The following is a 25,454-nucleotide window of genomic DNA, read 5'->3' as shown; positions in this document are numbered from 1 at the left end:
GGATTCGAACCTGCGACCGTAGCGGTCGTGCGGTTTCGGACTGTAGCGCCTTTAACCGGTCGGCCACTCCGGCCGGCCTGTTTTTCTTCCAATCATTCGTTTTTCGTTTGGAATTTGCTTGTGACGCCTGTAGTCTGCGACCAAGTGAAAGCTAGGACCGCTCATCGGCTGGTAATGCGGCGGCTCGTGTAGCCAGCGGAAGAAAGGTTTCACGTAACCAATGATGAAGAGAAATTTGTTTGCTTTTAGCACAGAAACTGCATTTTTTCTGTTTCGAGTTCGCTCGCGGAGGTTAGCTTTCATCGCCGTAACAAAGCGATCGCGATTTTAGTTCTGCCACAAATTGTTGTCCGCCGTTTTCCCGGATTTACTGCACGTGACAAGAACCGAGATTAAATTCAGGGCTACTAAACGCAGTTCAGTCATTGGGCACTTGATATCAGCTGTCGACAGAGCATGCCGCATTTGCGACATACCTCGCGGCGGCCGCTTCCTGCAGTATACATTGGCACCATTTCTGAAGTGACCCACTGTGTTTGGGTGTGGCCTACAATAACCGAGCGTTAGCCAATGTGGCAACACTGTAGCAGCAGGTGACGGACGACAACTATCAAGTAATTTTAATCAGACTATAGCTTCGACAGCTACTGAAAAGGAAGGCCGCCCAAGTAATTCCCTTTATGATATTCCTGTTGCAGTCGGTGCCTCGGGATGTTGTTCATAAGTACGCTTTATAGTCACATCGTAGTTACCGAACTGCGAATAAAACTCACTGGGCTACACTTCAGGTATTTCGGCTGCCGGCGAACACAGGGCAGTCGACCTCGGTTAGCCAGCTCAACAAACACAGTGGCTGAGAGCATTCCTGTTCTTCCTGTCGCTAGTCTAACGGAGAACTGGCAACTTTGTAGACTGCATTTGGTAACTATGTGACCGTCGATTTCAACATCAATATTTCGTCCGTAAGAAACGCATTAAGAGGGCTACGACTGTTGGTTAATACAAATAAAACAGTTTCTGCGTCAGTCTGCAAGTAACTTCTTTGAAACGACAGTGTAAATATAATGTGCAGTGGAGAGGACATACATTAGGCAACAGAATGCAGATCTTTTACAGCTCTAATGTCCCTCAAAAGACGCAAAATAACCTACACTGGACTGGATCTCCGACTGTGAAAAGACGTCTGTACGCTTCGCAAACGCCAGCCATGTACCATAAGTAAACAATTCTCCACCTGAATATCACGGTGTGAACCATCGACACGCGTAGTGGCAAAATAAACAGCGTGACTGATGCAGAAACTGTTTTATTTGTACTATCGATTTACTTCCTCGAATGGTTCAGAACTATCCTGCTAAATCCAGTCGATATTTACTACCATTTCGAATAAATAATCTGAATGATTCTCACTTTACGAGTAATATTGGATTATCACATTTATGATTTGATTCCAGCATCGTCATTCCACGTAGTATCTACAACTACTTTTATACTTTATGTTGCAAATTATCTGTGTTATGAACCACTATGGCAATGAGAGTGTACTACAGTCAAAAATAGCCCGCTAGCTAAGTGGTAATGTGGCCGGTCTGTGAAAGGGCAGATGCCTTAGTCCAAGCTGTACGCTCGATGGAGACCTACATAATTTGTCAGATTTTTACCCTTTGTCTTATTGGGCTACAAGCTTCCAGTTCTAAACCCAGTTAGGAAATCTCAGTTCTTCCATTTTCAGTCTTCCCACTAGTGCCCCATTGATCTACGGGTGAAAAATTTAAGAAATTGAGACACTGAACCGCTGTTGACGCATATTTTCTATTTATACCGACATAATTTTTAATGTTTCGTAAACACACAATTTGAGTGATTTATGTATGATATTATATGATGAAACGGAACTTGTTGTCCCGTTCCATATTTTCTTGAATAAATCCTGGCAAATGAGAACTACTGCGAGTGTTTTTTATTTTTATTCAGCAGAAGTAATTACTAGGGTAACATACAGAAGAGAATGGACCAAGTGTTTATTTATTTATTTATTCAGTCATTCATTTTATGTGTGCCACATTTCCTAGTTGCCATTCCTTTATGCGACCTGGTTTGTGTGATTGAAATAGTTAATGATGTAGCAGAAAGCTTGGTCAACGGTTGTAGCTGTGCATGTGTAGAATGGTTCTGTGGTAGGATGGTACCAACACCATAAACGTGAGCAAGTTTAGCAGAGCTGGTGGACAAGCCAGGTCAAAGAGCTCGCGAAGCCTCGCGGTTCGGCTCTGTTTACTTGACGAATCTTCCCCCCCCCCCCCCCCCCCACCACCACATTTTGAACGAAGTTCAGTTAGGCGAGGTGTCCGCTCTTCTCTTGCTCCTGGGACCCGGCACTGAACGGGTGTGGAGATGCAGCTCTCGATTTGGTAAAGTAACAAAGGTATTAGATTGTGTGAAATCTGTTCAGTAATGAAGTCCAGCTGTTCAAATAACATGCAAGATAACCACTAAACCCCCATAAGGGAGTTTATTTTCACACTTTATTCACATTTCAGTTGAACTTTACGTTTGGACATTGGTCACGCCAGCACCATGGACCTTAAGCTCACGGTCATTATTATTGCTCTCCGTTTAACGGAAATCCACTCTTCAAATGTGTTTTAATCTGCTCTTGCATTTTCAGTAGTATTTTGTGGGTATTTTTATTTACTTTCTATGTGTGAGTTTGTGGACTTGTTTTCGCGCCACGTGGTAGGTCGAAGCAACCGCCACATTGCGTCTGTGTAGTTTCGGACTGAAAATGTGTTGTAAACGATGGATAACCATACGATGCTGCGCGAGTGTAAGTAGCGAAAGAATAACCTTGTGTTTCCGTATTTTTCTGGATTTTTGTTGCCCACTGAAACTTGGCCACGTGTGAAGTGATAACGTTTCGTGTGCTCCCCCACAACTTTTTGATTTTTTGGCGCTGTTGTGCATACGGAATATACACGGTCTAAGCCTGTACATTTAGCAAAGTATCTGATTTTAATGCCCTTTAACTGGACAAAGACTTCTAAAATTCTGTTCCACCCTGACCTAGTTCACTTGTAGCGTCTTTGCTCAACTTGTTTTGCGTGCCCTATAGCAATTTAATACAATAAGCATGACCACAATCTATTGGTTATGAACTGTAGATTACTGAAGAAACTGCAAAAAGGTGGGAATTTAAGGAGATGGGACCTGGATAAACTGACTAAACCAGAGGTTGTGCAGAGTTTCAGGGAGAGCATAAGGGAACAATTGACAGGAATTTGGGAAAGAAATACAGTAGAAGAACAATGGGTAGCTCTCAGGGATGAAGTAGTGAAGGCAGCAGAGGATCAAGTAGGTAAAAAGACGAGGGCTAGTAGAAATCCTTGGGTAACAGAAGAAATATTGAATTTAATTAATGAAAGGAGTAAATATAAAAACGCAGTAAATGAAGCAGGCAAAAAGGAATACAAACGTCTCAAAAATGAGATCGACAGGAAGTGTAAAATGGCTAAGCAGGGATGGCTAGAGGACAAATGTAAGGATGTAGAGGCTTATCTCACTAGGGGTAAGATAAATACTGCCTACAGGAAAATTAAAGAGACCTTTGGAGAAAAGAGAACCACTTGTATGAATATCAAGAGCTCAGATGGAAACCCAGTTCTAAGCAAAGAAGGGAAAGCAGAAAGGTGTAAGGAGCATATAGAGGGTCTATACAAGGGCGATGTACTTGAGGACAATATTATGGAAATGGGAGAGGATGTAGATGAAGATGAAATGGGAGATACGATACTGCGTGAAGAGTTTGACAGAGCACTGGAAGACCTGAGTCGAAACAAGGCCCCATGAGTAGACAACATTCCATTAGAAGTATTGACGGCCTTGGGAGAGCCAGTCCTGACAAAACTCTACCATCTGGTGAGCAAGACGTATGAGACAGGCGAAATATCCTCAGACTTCAAGAAGAATATAATAATTCCAATCCCAAAGAAAGCAGGTGTTGACACATGTGAAAATTACCGAACTATCAGTTTAATAAGTCACAGCTGCAAAATACTAACGCGAATTCTTTACAGACGAATGGAAAAACTGGTAGAAGCCGACCTCGGGGAAGATCAGTTTGGATTCCGCAGAAATGTTGGAACACGTGAGGCAATACTGATCCTACGACTTATCTTAGAAAATAGATAAGGAAAGGCAAACCTACATTTCTAGCATTTGTAGACTTAGAGAAAGCTTTTGACAATGTTGACTGGAATACGCTCTTTCAAATTCTAAATGTGGCAGTTATAAGAGTCGAGGGGCATGAAAGGAAAGCAACGGTTGGGAAGGGAGTGAGACAGGGTTGTAGCCTGTCCCCGATATTGTTCAATCTGTATATTGAGCAAGCAGTAAAGGAAACAAAAGAAAAGTTCAGGGTAGGTATTAAAATCCATGGAGAAGAAATAAAAACTTTGAGGTTCGCCTATGACTTTGTACTTCTGTCAGAGACAGCAAAGGACTTGGAAGAGCAGTTGAATGGAATGGACAGTGTCTTGAAAGGAGGATATAAGATGAACATCAACAAAAGCAAAACGAGGATAATGGAATGTAGTCGAATTAAGTCGGGTGATGCTGAGGGAATTAGATTAGGAAATGAGACACTTAAAGTAGTAAAGGAGTTTTACTATTTGGGGCACAAATAAACTGACGATGGTCGAAGTAGAGAGGATATAAAATGTAGACTGGCAATGGCAAGGAAAGCGTTTCTGAAGAAGAGAAATTTGTTAACATCGGGTATAGATTTAATTGTGAGGAAGTCGTTTCTGAAAGTATTTGTATGGGGTGTAGCCATGTATGGAAGTGAAACATGGAGGATAAATAGTTTGGACAAGAAGAGAATAGAAGCTTTCGAAATGTGGTGCTATAGAAGAATGTTGAAAATTAGATGGGTAGATCACATAACTAATGAGGAGGTACTGAATAGCACTGGAGAGAAGAGGAGTTTGTGGTACAACTTGACAAAAAGAAGGGACCGGTTGGTAGGACATGTTCTGAGGCATCAGGGGATCACAAATTTAGCATTGGAGGGCAGCGTGGAGGGTAAAAATCGTAGAGGGAGACCAACAGATGAATACACTAAGCAGATTCAGAAGGATGTAGGTTGCGGTAGGTACTGGGAGATGAAGAAGCTTGCACAGGATAGAGTAGCATGGAGAGCTGCATCGAACCAGTCTCAGGACTGAAGACAACAACAACAACAACAAGCATGGGTTTCGGTGTAATTGTGTGTTTGTAGAAAATTACGTTGAAGCCAATCTGCGGTCCAATCTCCCATTCCTTAATTATGTGGCGGAACTAAACGATGTTAACTACCGAGGCCAATTGTGATCATGTTCATTGCAACAGAAATACGTCCAGTAGTTAAACGCCATTGATGCTGAATAAATATCTTTTAAGCCATATATTTTGCTAATTATTTGCTCCCTCATCATAGAGAATAGCTCAAAATCAGTACCTCAGTCGAATCCTTGATCACGAAATTAAGAAAATGAAAGCCATATATATTGCCTAGTAAGCTGTGTACTTTATGTAGTCGTTCAAAAAAGAAATATTGCGTTATCCGTTGCGTGCTAATTTTTACTGGTTGGTCAAAACCTTCCACTACAAATTATTAATACCCGGCAATAAATTTAAGGAGGTAGTAATTTCGTGGACCACATGAACTTGAGAATCCATTTACTACAGCCGGTAGCTTACAGGAGCTGTAGGACAGAAAAGCAACGACAACTAACCTCCTAACAGGTCCAGTCGTACCACCCACACCTGAATAGAAGTCCCTAAATTGTCTCCACGATTAGTTGTCACGTTGCAATAATTTGTTCACTAGGTTCCTTTTTAGGTCTACTCTCATCGCCACATTTGCATATGTTAGTTATAGTGTTGAAATGCTTCATGGGTGGGACAAACCATATCGAGTTCAAAAGTCAGTAATGCCTTACTAGTAACTGAAGTTTTGGGCAGGCTCGTATTATGAATATCATTAATTTCTGTTTTATTAAATTACACGTTAGTCACGGACTTGATGTGTAGAAAAACCATATCGAGTTCAAAAGTCAGAAATGCCTTACTAATAACTGAAGTTTTGGGCAGGCTCGTATTATGAATATCATTAATTTCTGTTTTATTAAATTACACGTTAGTCACAAGGTTATTGCGGAAGGTTGTAATTCGTTTGTATTAAAAAAGTGTTGATTTTAAAGTATTTCTCGTTGGTTTAGTGAATATGACAGAAAACAAGAGAGAACTTAATCATCATCAATATAATATCTCACATTAACTAAAATACATTGATAATGTCTCTAGCAGTTTTGAACTCCGCACCTGTAGAAACTTGTATTGTATTGTATGTTAACCGGGGACCTAGAAACGACGGAGAGGCTCCGTCCCCGCCGCAGCCGCAGTGGTCCACAACTCCACGACGAATACCGCAGTCCACTTTACCCCTCCGCCGAACCCAAGGTTATTGTGCGGTTCGGCCTCCGGTGCCCCCCGCCCCCAGGGGACGTCTCACACCAGACGAGTGTAACCCCTATGTTTGCGTGGTAGAGTAATGGTGGTGTACGCGTACGTCGAGAACTTGTTTGCGCAGCAATCGCCGTCATGGTGTAGCTGAGGCGGGATAAGGGGAAGCAGCCCGCATTCGCCGAGGCAGATGGAAAACCGCCTAAAAACCATCCACAGACTGGGTGGCACACCGGACCTCGTGCCGGGGACCAGGCGCTCCTTCACACTCCGGAAAGCCGTGCGTTAGACCGCTTGGCTAAACGGACGGGCTGTAGAAACTTACTGAGGTAGCGGTGTTGCCAGTCCAAGAGTGAAGTGATTTTTTGACCACAAAGAAATTTTCTTGATGGTTGTTCGATATGTACCGAAAGAGGTGAACGTTGTTGGCGCAAGAATAAGTGAAGTAGGGATTGCTTTCCAGCCAAGAACCTGCGAAATTTGTTTAGTGATACCAGCAGTGTGCAGACGGACACTCCCGTTCAGTGGCTGCACTCGATGTAGTTTCGTTGATAGCTTTTCTTATATGACGACCGCAAGGCGTCTCAGTTGTTGGCAGCAGACGCTAACAGCGGCAGTCACACCCCTGGGATGCAGTTCGTAACACCTACTCTGTGCCACCAGATGCATTAAATTACTTTCTACGGGTTCACACTGGCCTCTGCTTCACTTTTTGGTACGGCCAACCGTTATTTTCTTTTTACAAACTTAACAAACATCGGTTCAAATGTGGTTGCGGCTCAAAATGCTGGTGGGCTGCCTGCAGCTCAGTAGACAGACCGCTACACACAGTCAGTTCAGCAATTTGTGGGAATGCATTTTTACCCGAGAAAAAAATGACGCTACTGCTGTAAGATATGTGGAACAACAGCAAGCTCCCGGTCACCCACGTGCGCATTATCGGCAATTTAAAAAAAACGCAAGCCTGAGGTATTCTTTTTTTATGAGGGGCACTCAAATGAAAATCAAACACCCGCGACAACAGGACCGTGGGATGATTCTATTCAAACGTAATCACGACACGCGTTAAGACATTTATCGCGCTGGGAGGCGAGATGATCAATTTCTGTTTCGCAGAACGCGGTCGGCCGATGACTAATCCACAGCCGCACCCTCTCTTGCACTCTCTCGTCCAACCGACGTCCACGCACGTCTTTCTTCAGGTCTCCAAAGACGTGAAAATCACGCTGTGGAAGATCCGGGCTGTACGGAGGATGTTGCAGTGATTCCCAACCAAACAACCAAATCGCTGACTCGTCCTACTGTGGTTCCGCGCCCGTGAGAGCGAGAAAGGCAGGCCACGTCTGCTACACAGCTGTCTGGAGGGTAGTCGAGTCGTAGGCGCTGGCCGTACGATATTATCACAGCTGGGCGAACACACTCCAATAACTTCATGCACCTGTGATGTGGCACTCTGCCCATCTCTTACCACAGTGGTGACAGCATCGAAACGTAGCAGTGGTAGGTTGACCTGTCACGTGGACTGTGTGTTATTTTGGGTGTTCGGTTTTCATTTGACGGACTCGTATATCGTAAATTTAACGTAGGTCGCTGAAGGAACTATGAGTCTACCTTGTTGTTGGCAAAAAAGCACAGGTCATTCCCATTTTCAACAGAGGGTGTAGTACACATGTGTATTACTATACGACCTATTACGGGACGTGTGTTGTACCCACGCATCATTACGTTTATGGAGAGAGAAAATAAAAATCAACATGAATTGAATTGCACAAATAGAAGTCTTGTGGAAATCAGCTCGCTCCGCTCCTCCGTGAGACCGAGAGCACAAGAGACATATGCGCCCAGGTGCAGCCGTGCTGCTTGACTTCAGGAAGGCGTTCGACGAAGTTCCGCACAGCTGCGTAGCGAACAAAATATGAGTTTTGCGAATATCGAACCAGCTTTATGGCTGGCTGAGGACTTCCTAGCAGATACAGCGCTACTCGTCATTCTAAGCGGGACAAACGACAGGCGTAAAGGTAATTTCGGGAGTACCACAAGGGAGTTTCAGAGGGTTGTTACCACTTACAATTTACAGGGGATAGGCAAAATAATGTGATCACCTGTACTTGTTTGGGAATGGTTTATTAATAAGGAATTGGACCACCATTTGCCCGTAATACAGCTGCGATTCTTCTTGGAATACTGGCATATAATGATTGTTTAGTCTCCAGTGTAATGTTACGCCACTCTTCAATCAGAACCTCTACTAACTCGTGTAGTGACGAGAGGGGCGGAAATCTGCTCCGGAGTCTGCGCTCCAACACCGCCCACAAGGGTTCGATGATGTACGAGTCCGGGGACTGTGCTGGCCAGGGAAGACGCTGCAGTTCAGTTGCACGCTCCTCGTACCACGGCTGTACCGTCCTGGCTGTGTGAATGGGTGTATTATCGTCCTGAAATATGGCATGATTGTTGGGAAGAGCATTTGAATCGTGGGTGCACCTGATCATCTAAAATGCTCACATAATCGTTGGCTGTAACACAGCCTTTGAGAGTAATGATGCGACCAGCAGAATACCACGGTATGGCTGCCCACACCATCACACTTCCACCTCCACGCTTAACCGTTGGAATCAAGCAATCAGAAATGTTGGCTTCTTTGGCGTTCTCCAGACATAAACCACGCCCGATGTTGGAAATGAAAACGAAGACTCGTCGGACCGTATGGCGTGTTTCCACTGGTCAGCCGTTCAGGATTTATGCTCCCGACACCATGTATTACGCTTCTTTGCGTTCGTTGTCGTTGGTTTCAGTATATCAGGTCGTCCACGAATCTTCGCTTTATGGTGTTCTTGGCGGACAATTTCCATGGATGCGGAGTCTCGAACATGGCTGTTGAGCTCTGCTGACACTTTAGCCGCCGTAGTTTTGTGTTGTTTTGACACAGTTCGTGTTAGCGTATGACGATCTCTGTCATTTAGTTTTGACTTGCGCCCACTATTACGTTTACACGATGATATCTTTCCATTTCTTGTGTAGGCTGTCATTACTGTTGAAACACTTGCTCTTGAAACATTCAGTAAGTTGGCTGTCACGGTAACTGATGCTCCAACTAGTCGGGTCCCCACAATGTGCTCTCTTTGTAACTCTGTTAGGTCTTTCATTGCACGTCGACCTCGGCCCCTGAATGCAAATACGATGCGGTCTAAGGCGCTGCAGTCATGGACTGTGCGGCTGGTTCCGGCGGAGGTTCGAGTTCTCCCTCGGGCATGGGTGTGTGTGTTTGTCCTTAGGATAATTTAAGTTAAGTAGTGTGTAAGCTTAGGGACTGCTGACCTTAGCAGTTAAGTCCCATAAAATTACACAAACATTCGAACATTTTGCAAATACATGCGTGCACTACTCGTAGACAACCTGCACTGATGCCTGGTCTGCATTCAACACACAGGGTCCAGAGCGACACGTGCCTTACCTGTTACTGATGACCGTCAAACACAACCATCCCGTAACTACCGCCGTTCACGTTATTTTGCCTGTCCCCTGTATGCTGACGATTTATTGCAGCGTTTCTTAACCTTTTCGACAAGTGGAACGCTTTCTGATGTCCACTTTTGTCTTCGAACTCGTGGCTTGTTTCTATTTTTAATTCAAAATTCTGTAGATAAGTTATTTACAGCAACAATTGTATGCAAACAGTGACCTTCCTCAAAAAATAAGAAAGCAAGCATAAAAGCACTCATTACTGGAGGGTCCTTGAGACTTTCCTGGACACTGTTCCTGTCTCCAGGAAACTTCCAGCGGCAGGACACCGTGGAGATTTTCGGGAAACCGTGCACATTAGGTACCAAATCATTGGAGACAACAACAACCGTAAGATTCTGACGAATAACCGTCGGGAACGGCGCAAAGTAGAATGGGCAATAGAACAAATACTTAAGGAAAGGATGTCTCAGACAGATTCACTGGTAGAATCTTAAGGAAACGTAATTCACCCGCGAAAGAAGAGGCCTAGAAAATACTGGTTCGACCGGTTCTCGACTGTTGCTGCTTAGTGTGGGACCCTTACCGAGTACGATGAGAAAAAGGGATAGAGAAGATCCAACGAAGAGTGGCGCCTTTCGTCACGGGACCGCATAGCGGGCGCGAGAGCATTACGGACATGCTGAAAGTTGTCGCTGGTTTGTCTCATTCTGATTTGAGGGGCGTAAGTGCAATGTTCGATGTATAAAACTAACCTTTGATGTAACTAGACGAGAGACTGCGAGGCTTGTTCTTTTCTCTGAATTCCTAACGTAACTTACAACGGATGTACACTTCCATTTAATTAAGATTTTTGAATGTCACATGCAGCTTATATTTCCTGTTGTTTGGGAAAGACATCTATAGCGACGAATAATGAATATCCGGACGAAGTGCAGATACAGCTATAACCGAATCGTTATCGCGCGACTTCTTTTGTATGTTAACGATCGAAAGAAATGTTTACAAAAAGACGAAAATACGAAATAGTTCGTGTCATTTGGAGTAAATAAACTGAATCTGTTACAAATTTAGACTGCAGATCAGTTAAGAACCGTCGCCAGCTCACTGTGTGAGTAGAAATTACTATGTATTATTAATTGTTTATAAATTGCAATTACGAACGTATCACTGAATTGCAATCTGGCAAAAAGGAAACTAAAATGACTGACTCATGCTCAGATCTAAAAACCCAGTTAATACCATGGCTTAAATTTAACACAAAACAAGCAAACACTCTGTACTGAACACACGCACATGAAAGTTAATCATTTGCAAAACAGTTCGGTTAATGAAGAGCTTTGCGTTGCTCACTGCAGTGCCAACTGTTACTGAGTTTAGGAGTGCGAATGTTCATAAATACATGTTTTGCATTACAGTAAATTATTTCTGGAAAATTCGTGATGTTTCAAAAAAAAAAAAATGCTTCAAATCGCTCTGAGCACTATGCGACTTAACTTCTGAGGTCATCAGTCGCCTAGAACTTAGAACTAATTAAACCTAACTAACCTAAGGACAACACACACATCCATGCCCGAGGCAGGATTCGAACCTGCGACCGTAGCGGTCGCTCGGCTCCAGAATGCAGCGCCTAGAACCGCACGACCACTCCGGCCGGCATCGTGATGTTTCGTTTAGTGAAGACTAAGTAAGTGTACACTCCACTGTTACGTAATTTGCAATTGTGAGCAGAGTTTGAAATGCACATAGAAACATGTAATGTATTATTCTGAAGTGATATTTTGTCAACATTCGCTTAAATTATGCTTTTATGCTTCTAGTTTTAGTCATTATTCTTTAACTGGTTGTTCTACCAGATACGTTGATGATATTCTAATCATCTACAAAGGACCCGCTAACGGTGTTGATCGTATCTTTAAGCTATTCAATGATCTTCGTGAGGAAATTTCTTTCACTATCGAATTTGAAAATGAGGCCCGTCAAATAAATTTCCATGACTTGACGCTTACTATAGAAACAAATAAAATCTCTTTCGATAGTTTTCGTAATGTAATATATACCGACCAAATCGTTCCTGCATCTTCTACTCATCCACAATAGCATAAAAAAGCCTTCTTTCATTCTGCTGTTCACCGAGTCATTTCCATCCCACTTTCTAAAGAAAACTTCAACAACGAAATCAATTTACTTAAAACAATAGCAGTTAACGACGAGTATAAACCTAACATAGTAGATGACGTCCTTAAAAAGAAAACTGCTAAAAGACTTACTACGCTAGGCATTTCTGTTATCGAGTCTAACTCAAAAAAATATTTCTCTATTCCTTTCGTGGAGCCTATCTCTTATCAGATCCAACGCATTCTTAGAAATAAATACGATTGCAACGTTGCTTTTTCTAGTAATATCAATTTGAAAAAAGAAACTTCATTGAGATTTACATTCTATTCATTCCCCTTTAGAAAATTCTGGTGTCTACAAAGTTGTCTGCTATACTTGCTCCTCGTACTATATAGGACAAACAGGACGTGCCTACACTACCAGTTATGAAGAACACTTGCTGAGGAAAAAACGGCACTAGCCCCCAAAATTCGTCTTTTGCGACCATCTTCTAATTACAGGTCATTCACCTAAAGCCATCTGCGATTGCAACATTTTGCCCACCGAAAAGAAAGGGCGTAGACTAGATATTCTAGAAGAATTAGAGATTTTCAAGCATTTTGCTCGAAAGGATAGCCTCATCCTTAACGAACAGTTACAGCTACGCAACAAAAATTTGTTCAACTGTGTAAAGCCGTTACTCGGTATCTGACTTCGGGTCTCCTTGTGCAGATTGCCGAAATGTTCTTTTCCTTCTAAGGTAGTCCTATGTTTTTCAATTATCAAATGTTTCTTGGCTGCATTTCGCGTCAATATTGCTTTCTACAAGTTGTCATTCAGTCCTATCTACATTTTCATAATGATGTTTTCATGTTTTATCTTACAATTATAAGCTTTGATGTAGACAAAATGTTATGTTGTATGGTACTATCAAACAGACATTGCCCTTTATGTACCAAATACTGTTATTTATAATCATTTCTGCCTATATTTCAATGTGAAGTAGCCTAATTCTACCTACGGCTACTAGATGGCGCGCTCGTCGCACTGCCATGTTCACCTGGCCGCATTTGTTAACGCGGGCAGCGGCCACCTCAGTCCGTTTCGCAACCTGCACCACGCAAGTAACGAGCAGCCCTTACTGGCTCGCCATCACAGTTTTCTTTATCTTAAATATCTTTGTGACTAATGCCCTTTTGGCATATTTATTATTTTATAAATGACATGTAAGTACTACCAGTCTTTCACAACGATTCCGTACATTTTTAGTCATAATTCTGTGTCCATGTTATGGAATATGGACCATTCATTATTTTAAATTCTGAGGAAAACACTCCTAGCAGTGTCCAAACCAGGTTAATTTTTTAAAAATAATACACAATGCTGAATTCTGTCAACGAATGTAAAAATGATATTAAGGTAGTCTGATAGTACACGTTTACTGTGGAATATACGATCTCCGATGAGGGCAAGAACGTATGGCCTGTGAATGTGTTTCCCCACCAGCTGCCTTCGTTGTCATGTAAACAATTTGATGGGACCCATGTAAAGATGTAAACATAGTAACAATATATGTAATTTATACTGTTTTTACAAAATACATAACCTTGTGCTGGTTTAATGTTGACGTATCCTTACAGTTAAAAGACTTATCATAGATATACCAGAATAAGCAGCTGCCTACGTGTTCTCATTATCATTCCCTTTGCATTATCATCTCATCCCCAATGCACCACATCCCAGTCTCTGTCCAGAATTTATCCAAGACAACTTCCACACAAACTGGAACGCTTACCAGGATCCATGGATACCCAAACTGGAAGCCACTCACTAACCTTACAGCAGCATGATGACATGGTCATACCATATCCTTCCCACCCATATTCCCATCAAGACCATATATTCTCATCGCCCCAATATCCCATTACAAGCCCTACTCCTCCAAGAATCCCATCGCTTATACCGTTCCTTCCCTCCCACTCACTTGTGGCTGGAATACACTCACACACCACTGGCAAATACAGAGACAGGGCTGGAACTTATTAAGTGCAGAGGAACGCTGGGACTGGCACCAGACATGCACCAGGTTCGATGCTCCACTCCCCATTGACTCTCCCAAGTATTGGAAACCATTCTACCGCCTCACTGGCAGTGATCCCAGCCCTCACTACCTGTTCCTCCGGAACAGTTCCACATAACAACACGAGCAAAGCTGTCCACTCTAAATCTTATCTCTTCGAGATCTGTTCTAATCCTGATGACTCTCATTTTGGTTACTTCCTTTTCTCTACAATACACTGCCTCATCCCAGGTGCCCACCTTCCACTACTTAGACTACATACTATAAACAGAATTAAATGTACCAATCATAGCAAGCAACAAGTAGTTCAAAAAAACACACTACCCCTGGTCATGACTGCATTACTTACCGATATCTCAAAGAATGCCTCCTCTTCTTTGTCATCGCCCTTACAGCTCTATAACACGATCCTCTCTACAGTTTCCCATCAGCTTCCCCTGAATGTTCAGTAAGTTCTTCAAATCCACCGTCTCCTGACGCATTCATCAACAAGTGAACCAACGCCATCTCTTTCCTGTTCACCAGTGTAGCTTCCGTCGTAATTTCCTTTCTGATGATCAGCTACTGCACCTCATTCATCTCCTGACCTGTCAGTTCAACAACCGCAAAGCCACTGTCTTTGTCTTCCTTGAGCCGGGGACAGCCTGTGACCATATAAGGCATCCTGGTCTCCTCTTCAGACTTAATATTTATGCGTTTCCAGTCAAGTATGTCCTCCTCATTGCGTCCTTCCTATCTAATCACCCATCCTTCATCACTATTAACAATACCAATGCCCATACCTTCCATCCCACTACACTTATACCCGGAGCCTTTGTCCCGTGTCCTCTTCTTTACCTCCTTTACACTGCTGAATATTCCCAAACCACCTTCATCTGCCCATCTCCCTCAGTAAGCTAAAGACGCCGATTTCGTCCAGCCTGCTCTCTAGAAATCTAAAAGATCATATAAAATTAATTGTTGGTAAGGCGGGTACCAGGTTGAGATTCATTGGGAGAGTGCTTAGAAAATGTAGTCCATCAACAAAGGAGGTGGCTTACAAAACACTCGTTCGACCTATACTTGACTATTGCTCATCAGTGTGGGATCCGTACCAGATCGGTTTGACGGAGGAGATAGAGAAGATCCAAAGAACAGCAGCGCATTTCGTCACAGGGTTATTTGGTAACCGTGATAGCGTTACGGAGATGTTTAATAAACTCAAGTGGCAGACTCTGCAAGAGAGGCGCTCTGCATCGCGTTGTAGCTTGCTCGCCAGGTTTCGAGAGGGTGCGTTTCTGGATGAGGTATCGAATATATTGCTTCCCCCTACTTATACCTCCCGAGGAGATCACGAATGTAAAATTAGAGAGATTAGAGCGCGCACGGAGGATTTCAGACAGTCGTTCTTCCCGCGAACCATACGCGACTGGAACAGGAAAGGGAGGTAATGACAGTGGCACGTAAAGTGCCCTCCGCCACACACCGTTGGGTGGCTTGCGGAGTATAAATGTAGATGTAGATGTAGCTCGTTTTTAATTAAAGATACTGGTAGTATGCTGGCTGTCTGAAATCCACACCCATCAGACTTGCTGGTTCTAACAACACAGGAGGGTTCATTTACACATAACATACACGTGCCAGATGATGAAAGTTCTTCACTGTGAGCCTACTGACACGTGTCCTATCTATTCTTCCTCTAACTCTCTTCATAATTTCCACCAAAATTCTAACGTAGAAATGATGAGCTTGAATGATGTTAACACCAATCTGATAAACACTTGATTTATTATTCTTCAGTCACACCTAATACCTCTTCGTATTATTCTCAGCCGTTCTACAGAGACTCATTCACTAAACTCCGCTTGGTTAGTGTGTGTCATTGCAGTTCGGTGTTTCACGGTCGGCATTGAATTAAATGTCATTTCTAGAGTAATGAAATACAATTATGTCTGCAAATTATGAAATTTTCCCGAGATATTAAAAACTCTACACGCACACAATTCGCTCCACATGACCACTCTATCCAGACTGACTCACTTTCTAGTGTCACAACCACACCCTGCCATTTTACTGGGTCTTCCCCGTCAACCACACTACCTCTATAGAGCAAAGATGCGTAAGGGAGACTCAATCCGTCAACAACGGGATCGATACCTGAACCTTTACAACATCAATCAGTTTTTAAGACGAACCACCAACAGGTCTTGCCTCCACGACTTGCACCTTACCATTTACAACTGTTTCATCCAATTAACTAATCTACTAAAATATGTTGGACCAACCCTCGACCAGCAACTAACATGGAAACGTCACCTACTAACCATTCAACAGAAATCCCGCAACTAAAACTACTTAACATCGGGATAGCACCCTCCACTCTCCTGCACACCTTCAAAACATTGATCTGATCCATCCACTCCTGTGCCTATACTGCATGCATATTCGCTCCATCGAAGTTCTGTAAGTCCCTCCAAATCCTTGAATGCCATGCGTTCTGCCTCGCTTTTCTCCTCCACATGGAAGGTCTACCATCTTATCAAATTCCCACCTCTCCTCACCCACGCTGAACACCTCCTTATATCCTATGCTATCTGCAAATGAGATTCCAATAGCCCCATTGTTTCCCCAGTGATCAACAATCCTGGTATCCCGCTGTGCTTTCACAAACATTCCAACTGTCCCTACAACTATGCACAGTCCATATCCTATCCGAACTCAACTTCATCCAGCTCCCTCTCCCACACATTGAAATCTGCCCTGATATTTACTCATCCTGCCAACTATAGCTGCTCCCCTACCTATCTCACTCCACATCAGATCTCCCTTTTGCCTCTCGTCTCTCCCTGTCCTCTTCCCTCATGACTCTGACTCTTCCTCACCTTCTGTCTTCCTAATATGCATCCCAACACTTGCTTTAATCTCCTTTGTTTCCTATCCAACAGACCCCTATATTTTTTCCCACACCTTTCCACCCTCTAGAACACATTACCCCATCCCCAACGTTTTCTCACGGTGCAACTCCTTCCCCTTTTAACTGCAAGAGCACCACCATTTTTGTAATGTCTTTCAAATACCTGTATTTGTTTTTATTTTTTAATCCTTTGATTTTAACCTAAACAACAAAGAAAATCTAGTATTTCAATCTTTTATTTAAACGCCAAAAATTTTTATTCTTTTTATACATTTTGAAACCATCTGCTAACTTTTCAGTTTCTAATCACATTTTTTCCACCTGAGTTTATATTTCTAAAAACACTTTTGGCTGTAGAGCGGGGAGCTGTACTCCAGACAGTCTACCCTCTACCCATATGGGGCGAGGATGAAATAACTATAAAGAGAAATATACGGCCATGAGGCACATTCGAAGGTTGGAACCAGTCTTCCAGTCAGAAAAACAGCTGCCCGGGCTGTTGTCAGGGTTGGAAACTCAATAGGGAAAAGTTTTCGTCTCACTGTCACTATCTTCGGTTCCAATGGCTCTGAGCACTATGGGACTTAACATCTGAGGTCATCAGTCCCCTAGACTTAGAACTACTTAAACCTAACTAAACTAAGGACATCACACACATCCATGCCCGAGGCAGGATTCGAACCTGCGACCGTAGCAGCAGCGCGGTTCCGGACTGAAGCGCCTAGAACCGCTCGGCCACAACGGCCGGCAACTGTCTTTGTCACCACGTTTGCTGTCGGTCGTTGCCGCGAGTCATCACCCTCACTGTCAATCATCGCTTTGCCAATGGTCATCACCTTCGCTGCCAGTCATCACCTCCTTCGTCAGCCAATATCACAGTTGCCAGTCACAGTTTTCACACCCATAATTTCCTTTGCCACCATTTTCATCACGTGCCTGTCCCTGCCATTGCCGAGTTTCTTCCAGCTTTCTGTACTGCTCGCTGTACGCTGAACCAACTCATGACTACAATGTCCACAGTCATCTGTTCCCACCCATACTCCACTTCCATCTCCTCTTATTTCTTTACCCCTATTTTAGTCCCATCTGTTCTCCCCACATCCACCTTTCCCATTACTCATATGGTTCCATCTGTCTTCAGACACACACACACACACACACACACACACACACACACACACACACACACGACACGCACACACACACACACACACACACACACACACACACACACACACACTCACACACACAAAGGCGCGCGCGTACTCTTCATCCCCAGCCTCAACAGACCCCTTCTTTTCAGATAATACAACTCCAGCACGTGCGGCAGCTGTATTACCACCGCCACCGCACCCAGCGTCGGCAGGACTGCACCAGTCAGCAGCACCACCGACCCTTATTGTTGCTCTGTTGCCAACGCCTTCATCGCTATGTCTGGATCCAGAGGCAGAAGAGCCAGCTGCAAATACTCTGGCCTCAACCACACTTCCGCAAACTTCATACGCAGCAGCTGTGTCTGAACTAGCAACATCTCCATCTGCTTCAGCTACACCAGCTCCAGGTAAGGAAAACGTCCATACCATATCTCAGTGCCCAACCAATAAGCTCACACAAGCTATCCCCAACACATCCTTCCAAACTACCTATCACGCACACTGAACCTGTAACTGAAACCCAAAAAACCCCACTGCAGCCCCACACACCAGAACCTATGGACTCCGCTACTGTCTCATCCCAAACGTCTCCTCCAAAAACATTCCTTCATCCTGTCACGTCTGGACGTCAAGATACTCAATCCTAAAACAAGTCGCTTGAAACTGAAAAGAATCTTCCAAACTTTGACAAATTTACAATTAATACCCTGCAAAGTTCCATCAACACCAAGTCCTGCAGTCCTGATTTCCACACCCACTTGCTGCACATACTTCCTGCCATAAATTTTGGTTCACATGCCTTCCTGCTCCCACGTAGCCCACCAAGTCCTAGACAACACCAAACCCCACACCACTCGCCTGCTCTAGCTGCTGTGATCAATGTGGCTGATCCAAAGATCACAATGGGCAGTGTCGAGCAGATGCTAAATTCGTCACGATTCTCAGATTCGAAGAGCCCTCTGAATTCACCACAACTATGATTCAGCATTCCTAATCGGTGTCTTCTCTGAAGACACATGTATTTCCTTCAGAATGGAGCCTTCATGCACCATCATAAACACAAAGTAGAACCTCCCTGATTCCGAGCCTAAGCCTACAATTTCCACAGATGCCTCACCTACAACGACCTTTAACCCCACACCGCAAAATCCCATCCGCATGCCCCTACTGTAAAACCTCCACTTGTACCAACACTGTCCTAAAATCCAGTCCCGCAACACAAGCAATCAACTCGTAACCACATACCCCAACAAGTGTAAAGCTATGTCCCCTCCAACCAAATGATGAACTGACCATCCCAATGCGCCCTAACGTCGCATCACTTCACCCGAAACAACTCCCTACACCCTGCACCCGCTGATGAAGACATCATCCACTCCATCATCCCTGTCATTCAGAATGCGCAAGCATTCGAGTGTGCGCATATCCTCCATGAAGTCATCCTGCCAGCCCGTTCTATGTTCCATGCAAATAGCACTGTCACGTATTCCCAAAACCAGTTCCCCTTCTTGTTTTCCGGACTAGACACCCTGGCCTAATACTCTCAAACTCTGCCTTGTGCAGCACATTCGACCCTGGCGCACCCATCCTAACCCCAAAACATAGCTAGATGGTTCAAATGGCTCTGAGCACTTTGGGACTTAACTTCTGAGGTCATCAGTCCCCTAGAACTCAGAACTACTTAAACCTAACTAACCTAAGGACATCACACATATCCATGCCCGAGGCAGGATTCGAACCCGTGACCGTAGCAGTCGCGCGGTTCCAGGTTGTAGCGCCTAGAACCGCTCGGCCACCTCGGCCGGCCACATAGCTAGATCCCTCCCATCACCACATCCCTAACAAATCACATTCATCTATCTTTTTTCTTCTCTATAACAAACATCAGCTTCCTGTCCTCATCTTACGTCCAGTCTCCATCACGAACTCTTTACATTCACCCATTACGAGCAGCTGTCGTCAAGCAAATAACGATGTCAGCATCGTCTCGTCAAGCAAGTCTCTTTTCTCTTTTACGTATTTACAAAACTCCATGCAAGTCAGCTTGTAGTTAAACCAGCACTGTAAGATTGATTCCAGAGTCCCTGGCAGCAGTCGATTTCTTACATCAGTCCACTGGGTTGACATCAGCGCAAACGCTCTTTCCACAGTGGCGTCGTGTGCGGGAATAGAAAACAAATACTCGCATAATTTTAGCAGCTGGCATTTGTGTTCAGAATTTTCGGTTTCCTTAACAAAGTAAATCCACCTGTCTTCCACGGGGAGTTCCGTCTTCCATTCTTCTGAGTCACGCTTAATTTCTAAAAAGCGCTTCAGATGCATGCATCCCTGAAAACAAAGCGACTGTGACGCGGTTGTAGTCACTGCGGGAACACCTCGATGCAGGCGTAGCTGCGCCACGCTTCCACCGCACCCAGTGGATCCACACACGAGGTGCAAATCGCCCAGCTCTACGTCAGCAAGCCTATCCACAGTGCTGCTGTGTATCACCAACACTGCCGGAAAACAAACCCGAGACAGAAACGAGCAGCACGGGATGGAAGCTTGAGGGCGAAACGCGAAGTGGACATTACTGTCGTCAACAGCAGGTGGGGAGAGTGGACGCAGCAAGTTCGTTGTCAGACAGGACACGCAGCGCGTACCGTCAACATTCGCTCTGCTGTCCACAATTCACCGTGCGGTACACATACAAAGCCTATTGGGACAAGAAACCAAACTAAATATAATAACTTTAAAGTCAGTACCGCCGTTAGGCTGTTGTTTATTTACAGTGTTACATTTACACTTACGCAATCATGATTTCGGCTTCAACGTGCCATTATCTAGTGTTTTAAGTGTTATAAATTGCCTAAGATGGCATACTGTCGTATTAAAATACACTATTAGACACAGTACACCAAGATGGTGTACTCAGTAATGAAACAAAGCAGTAGGCACTCCCAGAAATATCGATTCTTACACAATGTGTCTAATAGTGTATTTTAATACGACGGTAAGCCATCTTAGGCAATTTATAACACCTAACACACTTGATAATGGCACTTAAAAGCCGAAATCATGATTGTGTAAGTGTAAATGTAACACTGTAAATAAACAACAGTCTAATGGCGGTACTGACTAAAGAAATATGTTATGACTGTGGCCCCGCATTATGAAAAAATTACTAAATGTAATAAGTCTGTAGCGAGCTACCGAGCAACTTGGGTCCCTTACATTAAAGTAGTCAGAAGTTATTCCTGAAAAATTTCTGAAAGTTCGTCGGTGGAATTCTGGTTGCTCCTGTATACACTCCGTTCCTTATAATTAAATTTTTGCAGTATACCAGTTTCCTATAGAAACACTCGCGATTGGTAAGTTCTTGATTGTTATTGACTTTAATTTTCCTGTGACCGCGGCCTAATAGATAAATGCTAATCGGATGTAGCCTCTTTGAGAGTCGTTCCCAATCAAGATCATCGACAATGATTTATATATCCTGTTTAGACACAATATGTAGCAGTCACTATTTTCGTCTCACGCTTGTAGTTATGGTCAAATTCTCTAATTATGAGAATATTGAAGGGCGGTTTTAATTTTTAAAAACCAATCAAAAGCCAAGACGGCACAATATATTTTTTACTCAAGATAACCGGTTTCGACAGTCTAGGCTGTCATCTTCAGGTCTTAAACATTTTTTTGTAGAAAAACATGTTCATTGTACTCTGAATCTCATGCACAAAACGTCAAGTGGATAAAACTCAGCACATTTCATGCATGAGTTTCAGCGTGAAATGAACTCATTTTACTAGCAAAAATGTTTAAGACCCCAAGATGACAGCTAAGACTGTCGAAACCGGTTGTCTGGAATAAAAAATATTTTCTGAGGCCTTGGCTTTTGAACGGTTTTTAGCAATTAGTTATGATCAATCTTATCATAGGTCAGAACCGTTAGTATTCTGTCACATGCTGTAAGAATGGTCACCATACACAATCCTCCCTGGAATCCAAAATGTGGCCAGCGCAGATGACGCGAACGTGGATATTTGGCACATTGTAAACCTTCAAGACACTTGTCAAAAAATATCATTTGTCACGAATCGGTAATTTTTTGCTGGGGTCAACCCACAGCAGTGGGGACTCTCTCAGCCGGTACGACACGGCGCATAGCTCACGCCCCCGCCTTCGAGGTCGATGAACTCCAAACACGAATTCCGGCTGACTCTTACTCTCTTAGCGCTGGTGGTGCTTCACAGCCGATTTTGCCTACCATCGACCCGTGCCAGGCAAAACGTCTTTATCGGTGGGTAAGGGATTGCGGACTCCATACATCCCCGCCCTAAAAGACTTCTTCGCAGCCTTAGGATCCAAAGAAGATAGAAAAAGTTGTTACAGATCACAAAAAAGTAAACAACGTGAAACTTAAGGACAAACAATAATATTACAAAGCATACCACATAAATTCCTTTGACGCCGATAGTGCACTGCCTCTACAATGAAATAACACAAAAATATTACACATCTTAGTGAAAAATACTAAATGTTATAAACAAATGTTTTACGTTATATGACATAGAAATTATTTCTTTGTAAAAAGTAATGAGTATTTTACACAGGTTTAATTTGCAGTTAATAATAAAAACTTACCCCTTTCAGCAGTCTGCGTGGGACATCAAACACATAATTGTTGCTGGTTACTTTTCCTGTAGCACTGCACAAAAAAAGCTCTTATTAACGTATCTCAGCTGCCGTTCGGTGTGCCATCCTTTCAGCAGGGCTTTTGCCGCCCCTAATGTTATCACTGTGTAACGTCCCCTCTGGTACAACGCGTGAAGGCTACAGAGAAAATATTTCATACTAATGACTGTTCTACACTAAAGAAACTGGTACAGGCATTCGTATTCAAATAGAGAGACATATAAACAGCCAGAATACGGCACTGCGGTGGGCAACACCTACACAAGACAACAAGTGTCTGTCGCAGTTGTTACATCGTTTACTGCTGTTACAATGACAGGTTAACAAAATTTAAGTGAGTTTGAACGAGGTGTTATAGTCAGCGCTGAACCGATGGGACACAGCATCTCCGAGGTAGCGATGAAGTGGGATTTTACATTACGACCATTTCCCGAGTGTACAGTGAATATCAGGAATCCGGTAAAACATCAAGTCTCCGACATTACTGCGGCCGGAAAAAGATCCTGCAAAAACGGGACCAACGACGACTGAAGAGAATAGTTCAGCGGGACAGAAGTGCAAACCTTCCTCAGATTGCTGCAGATTTCAATGCTGGGCCATTGTCAGCGTGGGAACCATTCGACGAAACATCATGGATATGGGCTTTGCAGACGAAGGCCCACTCGTGTACCCTTGATAACTGCACAACACGAAGTTTTATTCCTCCCCTGGGCTGTCAACACCGATATTGGACAGTTGATGACTGGAAACATGTTGTTTGGTGGGACGAGTCTCGTTTCAAATTGTATCGAGCGGATGGACGTGTACAGGTATGGAAACAACCTCATGAATCCATGGCCCCTGCATGTCAGCAGGGGACCGTTAAAGCTGGTGGAGTCTCTGTAATGGTGTGAGGCGTGTGCAGTTGTAGTGATATGGAACCCTTGATAGTCTAGATACGACTCTGACAGGTGACACCTACGTAAGCATCCTGTCTGATCACCTGCATCCATTCATGTCCATTGTGTATTCCGGCGGACTTGGGCAATTTCAGCAGGACAATGCGACACCCCATACGTCCAGAATTGCAACAAATTGGCAACATGAACACACTCCTGAGTTTAAACACTTCTGCTGGCCACCAAGCTCCCCAACATGAACATTATTGAGCATATCTGGGATGTCTTGAAACGTGCTGTTTCCCCTTCGTACTCTTACTTATCTATGGACGGCCTTGCAGGATTCATGGTGTTAGTTTCCTCCAGCACAACCTCAGACATTAGTCGCATCGAAGGCACGTGGTGTTGCGGCACTTCTGCGTGCTCGTGGGGGTCCTATACGATATTAGGCAGGAGTACCAGTTTCTTTGGCTCTTCAGTTTATTATTATCTTTAACAATGTATTAACATCAAACGTATTTGGCTGAACATTACTTCAGTACAACAGATTATACAAGTAATTGATAATGCTTTAATCTGTATTAAATCCTTCACATATAAATCTCTTGTTAACGTGGTTGTCCAAAAATAAGTTTCAGAAGGAATGGGTACTTATTCTACCCGGGATTATGTTTCTGTACTTGAATAGGTGTTATTAATTTTGCAAATAAGGTAGTACATATTTTTATTCTGTTGACAGATATAGTTCAAAATTTGAAACATCAGTACACATCATTCCTTTTACTATGACAGAATTCTATTTTTTTAAACTCAATACAAAAGTGTGAATAACCATGCTCAACATCTAATTAGATCATCAAATTATTATTTCTTTGTTGTTCGTGAGTAATTCTCCTTTTATTCTCATCATCACTTACAACATAAATACATACAGATACGCGTAGGGCAACTTGCGTGATAATAAATGATATTGTTCAACTGTTATCTCTTAAACTACTCCATATTTCATATATCTCAACTCACATAAATCTCTATCACGTCTAACTCTCTCAAACTCAGTATTACACTCCTGGAAATTGAAATAAGAACACCGTGAATTCATTGTCCCAGGAAGGGGAAACCTTATTGACACATTCCTGGGGTCAGATACAGCACATGATCACACTGACAGAACCACAGGCACATAGACACAGGCAACAGAGCATGCACAATGTCGGCACTAGTACAGTGTATATCCACCTTTCGCAGCAATGCAGGCTGCTATTCTCCCATGGAGACGATCGTAGAGATGCTGGATGTAGTCCTGTGGAACGGCTTGCCATGCCATTTCCACCTGGCGCCTCAGTTGGACCAGCGTTCGTGCTGGACGTGCAGACCGCGTGAGACGACGCTTCATCCAGTCCCAAACATGCTCAATGGGGGACAGATCCGGAGATCTTGCTGGCCAGGGTAGTTGACTTACACCTTCTAGAGCACGTTGGGTGGCACGGGATACATGCGGACGTGCATTGTCCTGTTGGAACAGCAAGTTCCCTTGCCGGTCTAGGAATGGTAGAACGATGGGTTCGATGACGGTTTGGATGTACCGTGCACTATTCAGTATCCCCTCGACGATCACCAGTGGTGTACGGCCAGTGTAGGAGATCGCTCCCCACACCATGATGCCGGGTGTTGGCCCTGTGTGCCTCGGTCGTATGCAGTCCTGATTGTGGCGC

At 43.7% G+C, this 25,454-nt stretch overlaps 1 protein-coding gene across 1 annotated transcript in view; it reads left to right on the top strand.

Annotated features, from left to right (window-relative positions):
- LOC126419785 (peptidoglycan recognition protein 1-like) overlaps window positions 1-25,454 on the top strand; it is a 146,960-nt gene that overhangs the window by 79,968 nt on the left and 41,538 nt on the right. Inside the window, exon 2 of the mRNA XM_050086970.1 lies at window positions 18,337-18,594. Coding sequence (XP_049942927.1) covers window positions 18,337-18,594 — 258 coding nt within the window. The remainder of the gene's footprint in view (window positions 1-18,336; window positions 18,595-25,454) is intronic.

This window comes from Schistocerca serialis, chromosome 9 (assembly GCF_023864345.2).
Source record: "Schistocerca serialis cubense isolate TAMUIC-IGC-003099 chromosome 9, iqSchSeri2.2, whole genome shotgun sequence".
In the NCBI taxonomy this organism is placed as follows: domain Eukaryota; kingdom Metazoa; phylum Arthropoda; class Insecta; order Orthoptera; family Acrididae; genus Schistocerca; species Schistocerca serialis.
This window is presented reverse-complemented; position numbering and strand designations above follow the sequence as displayed.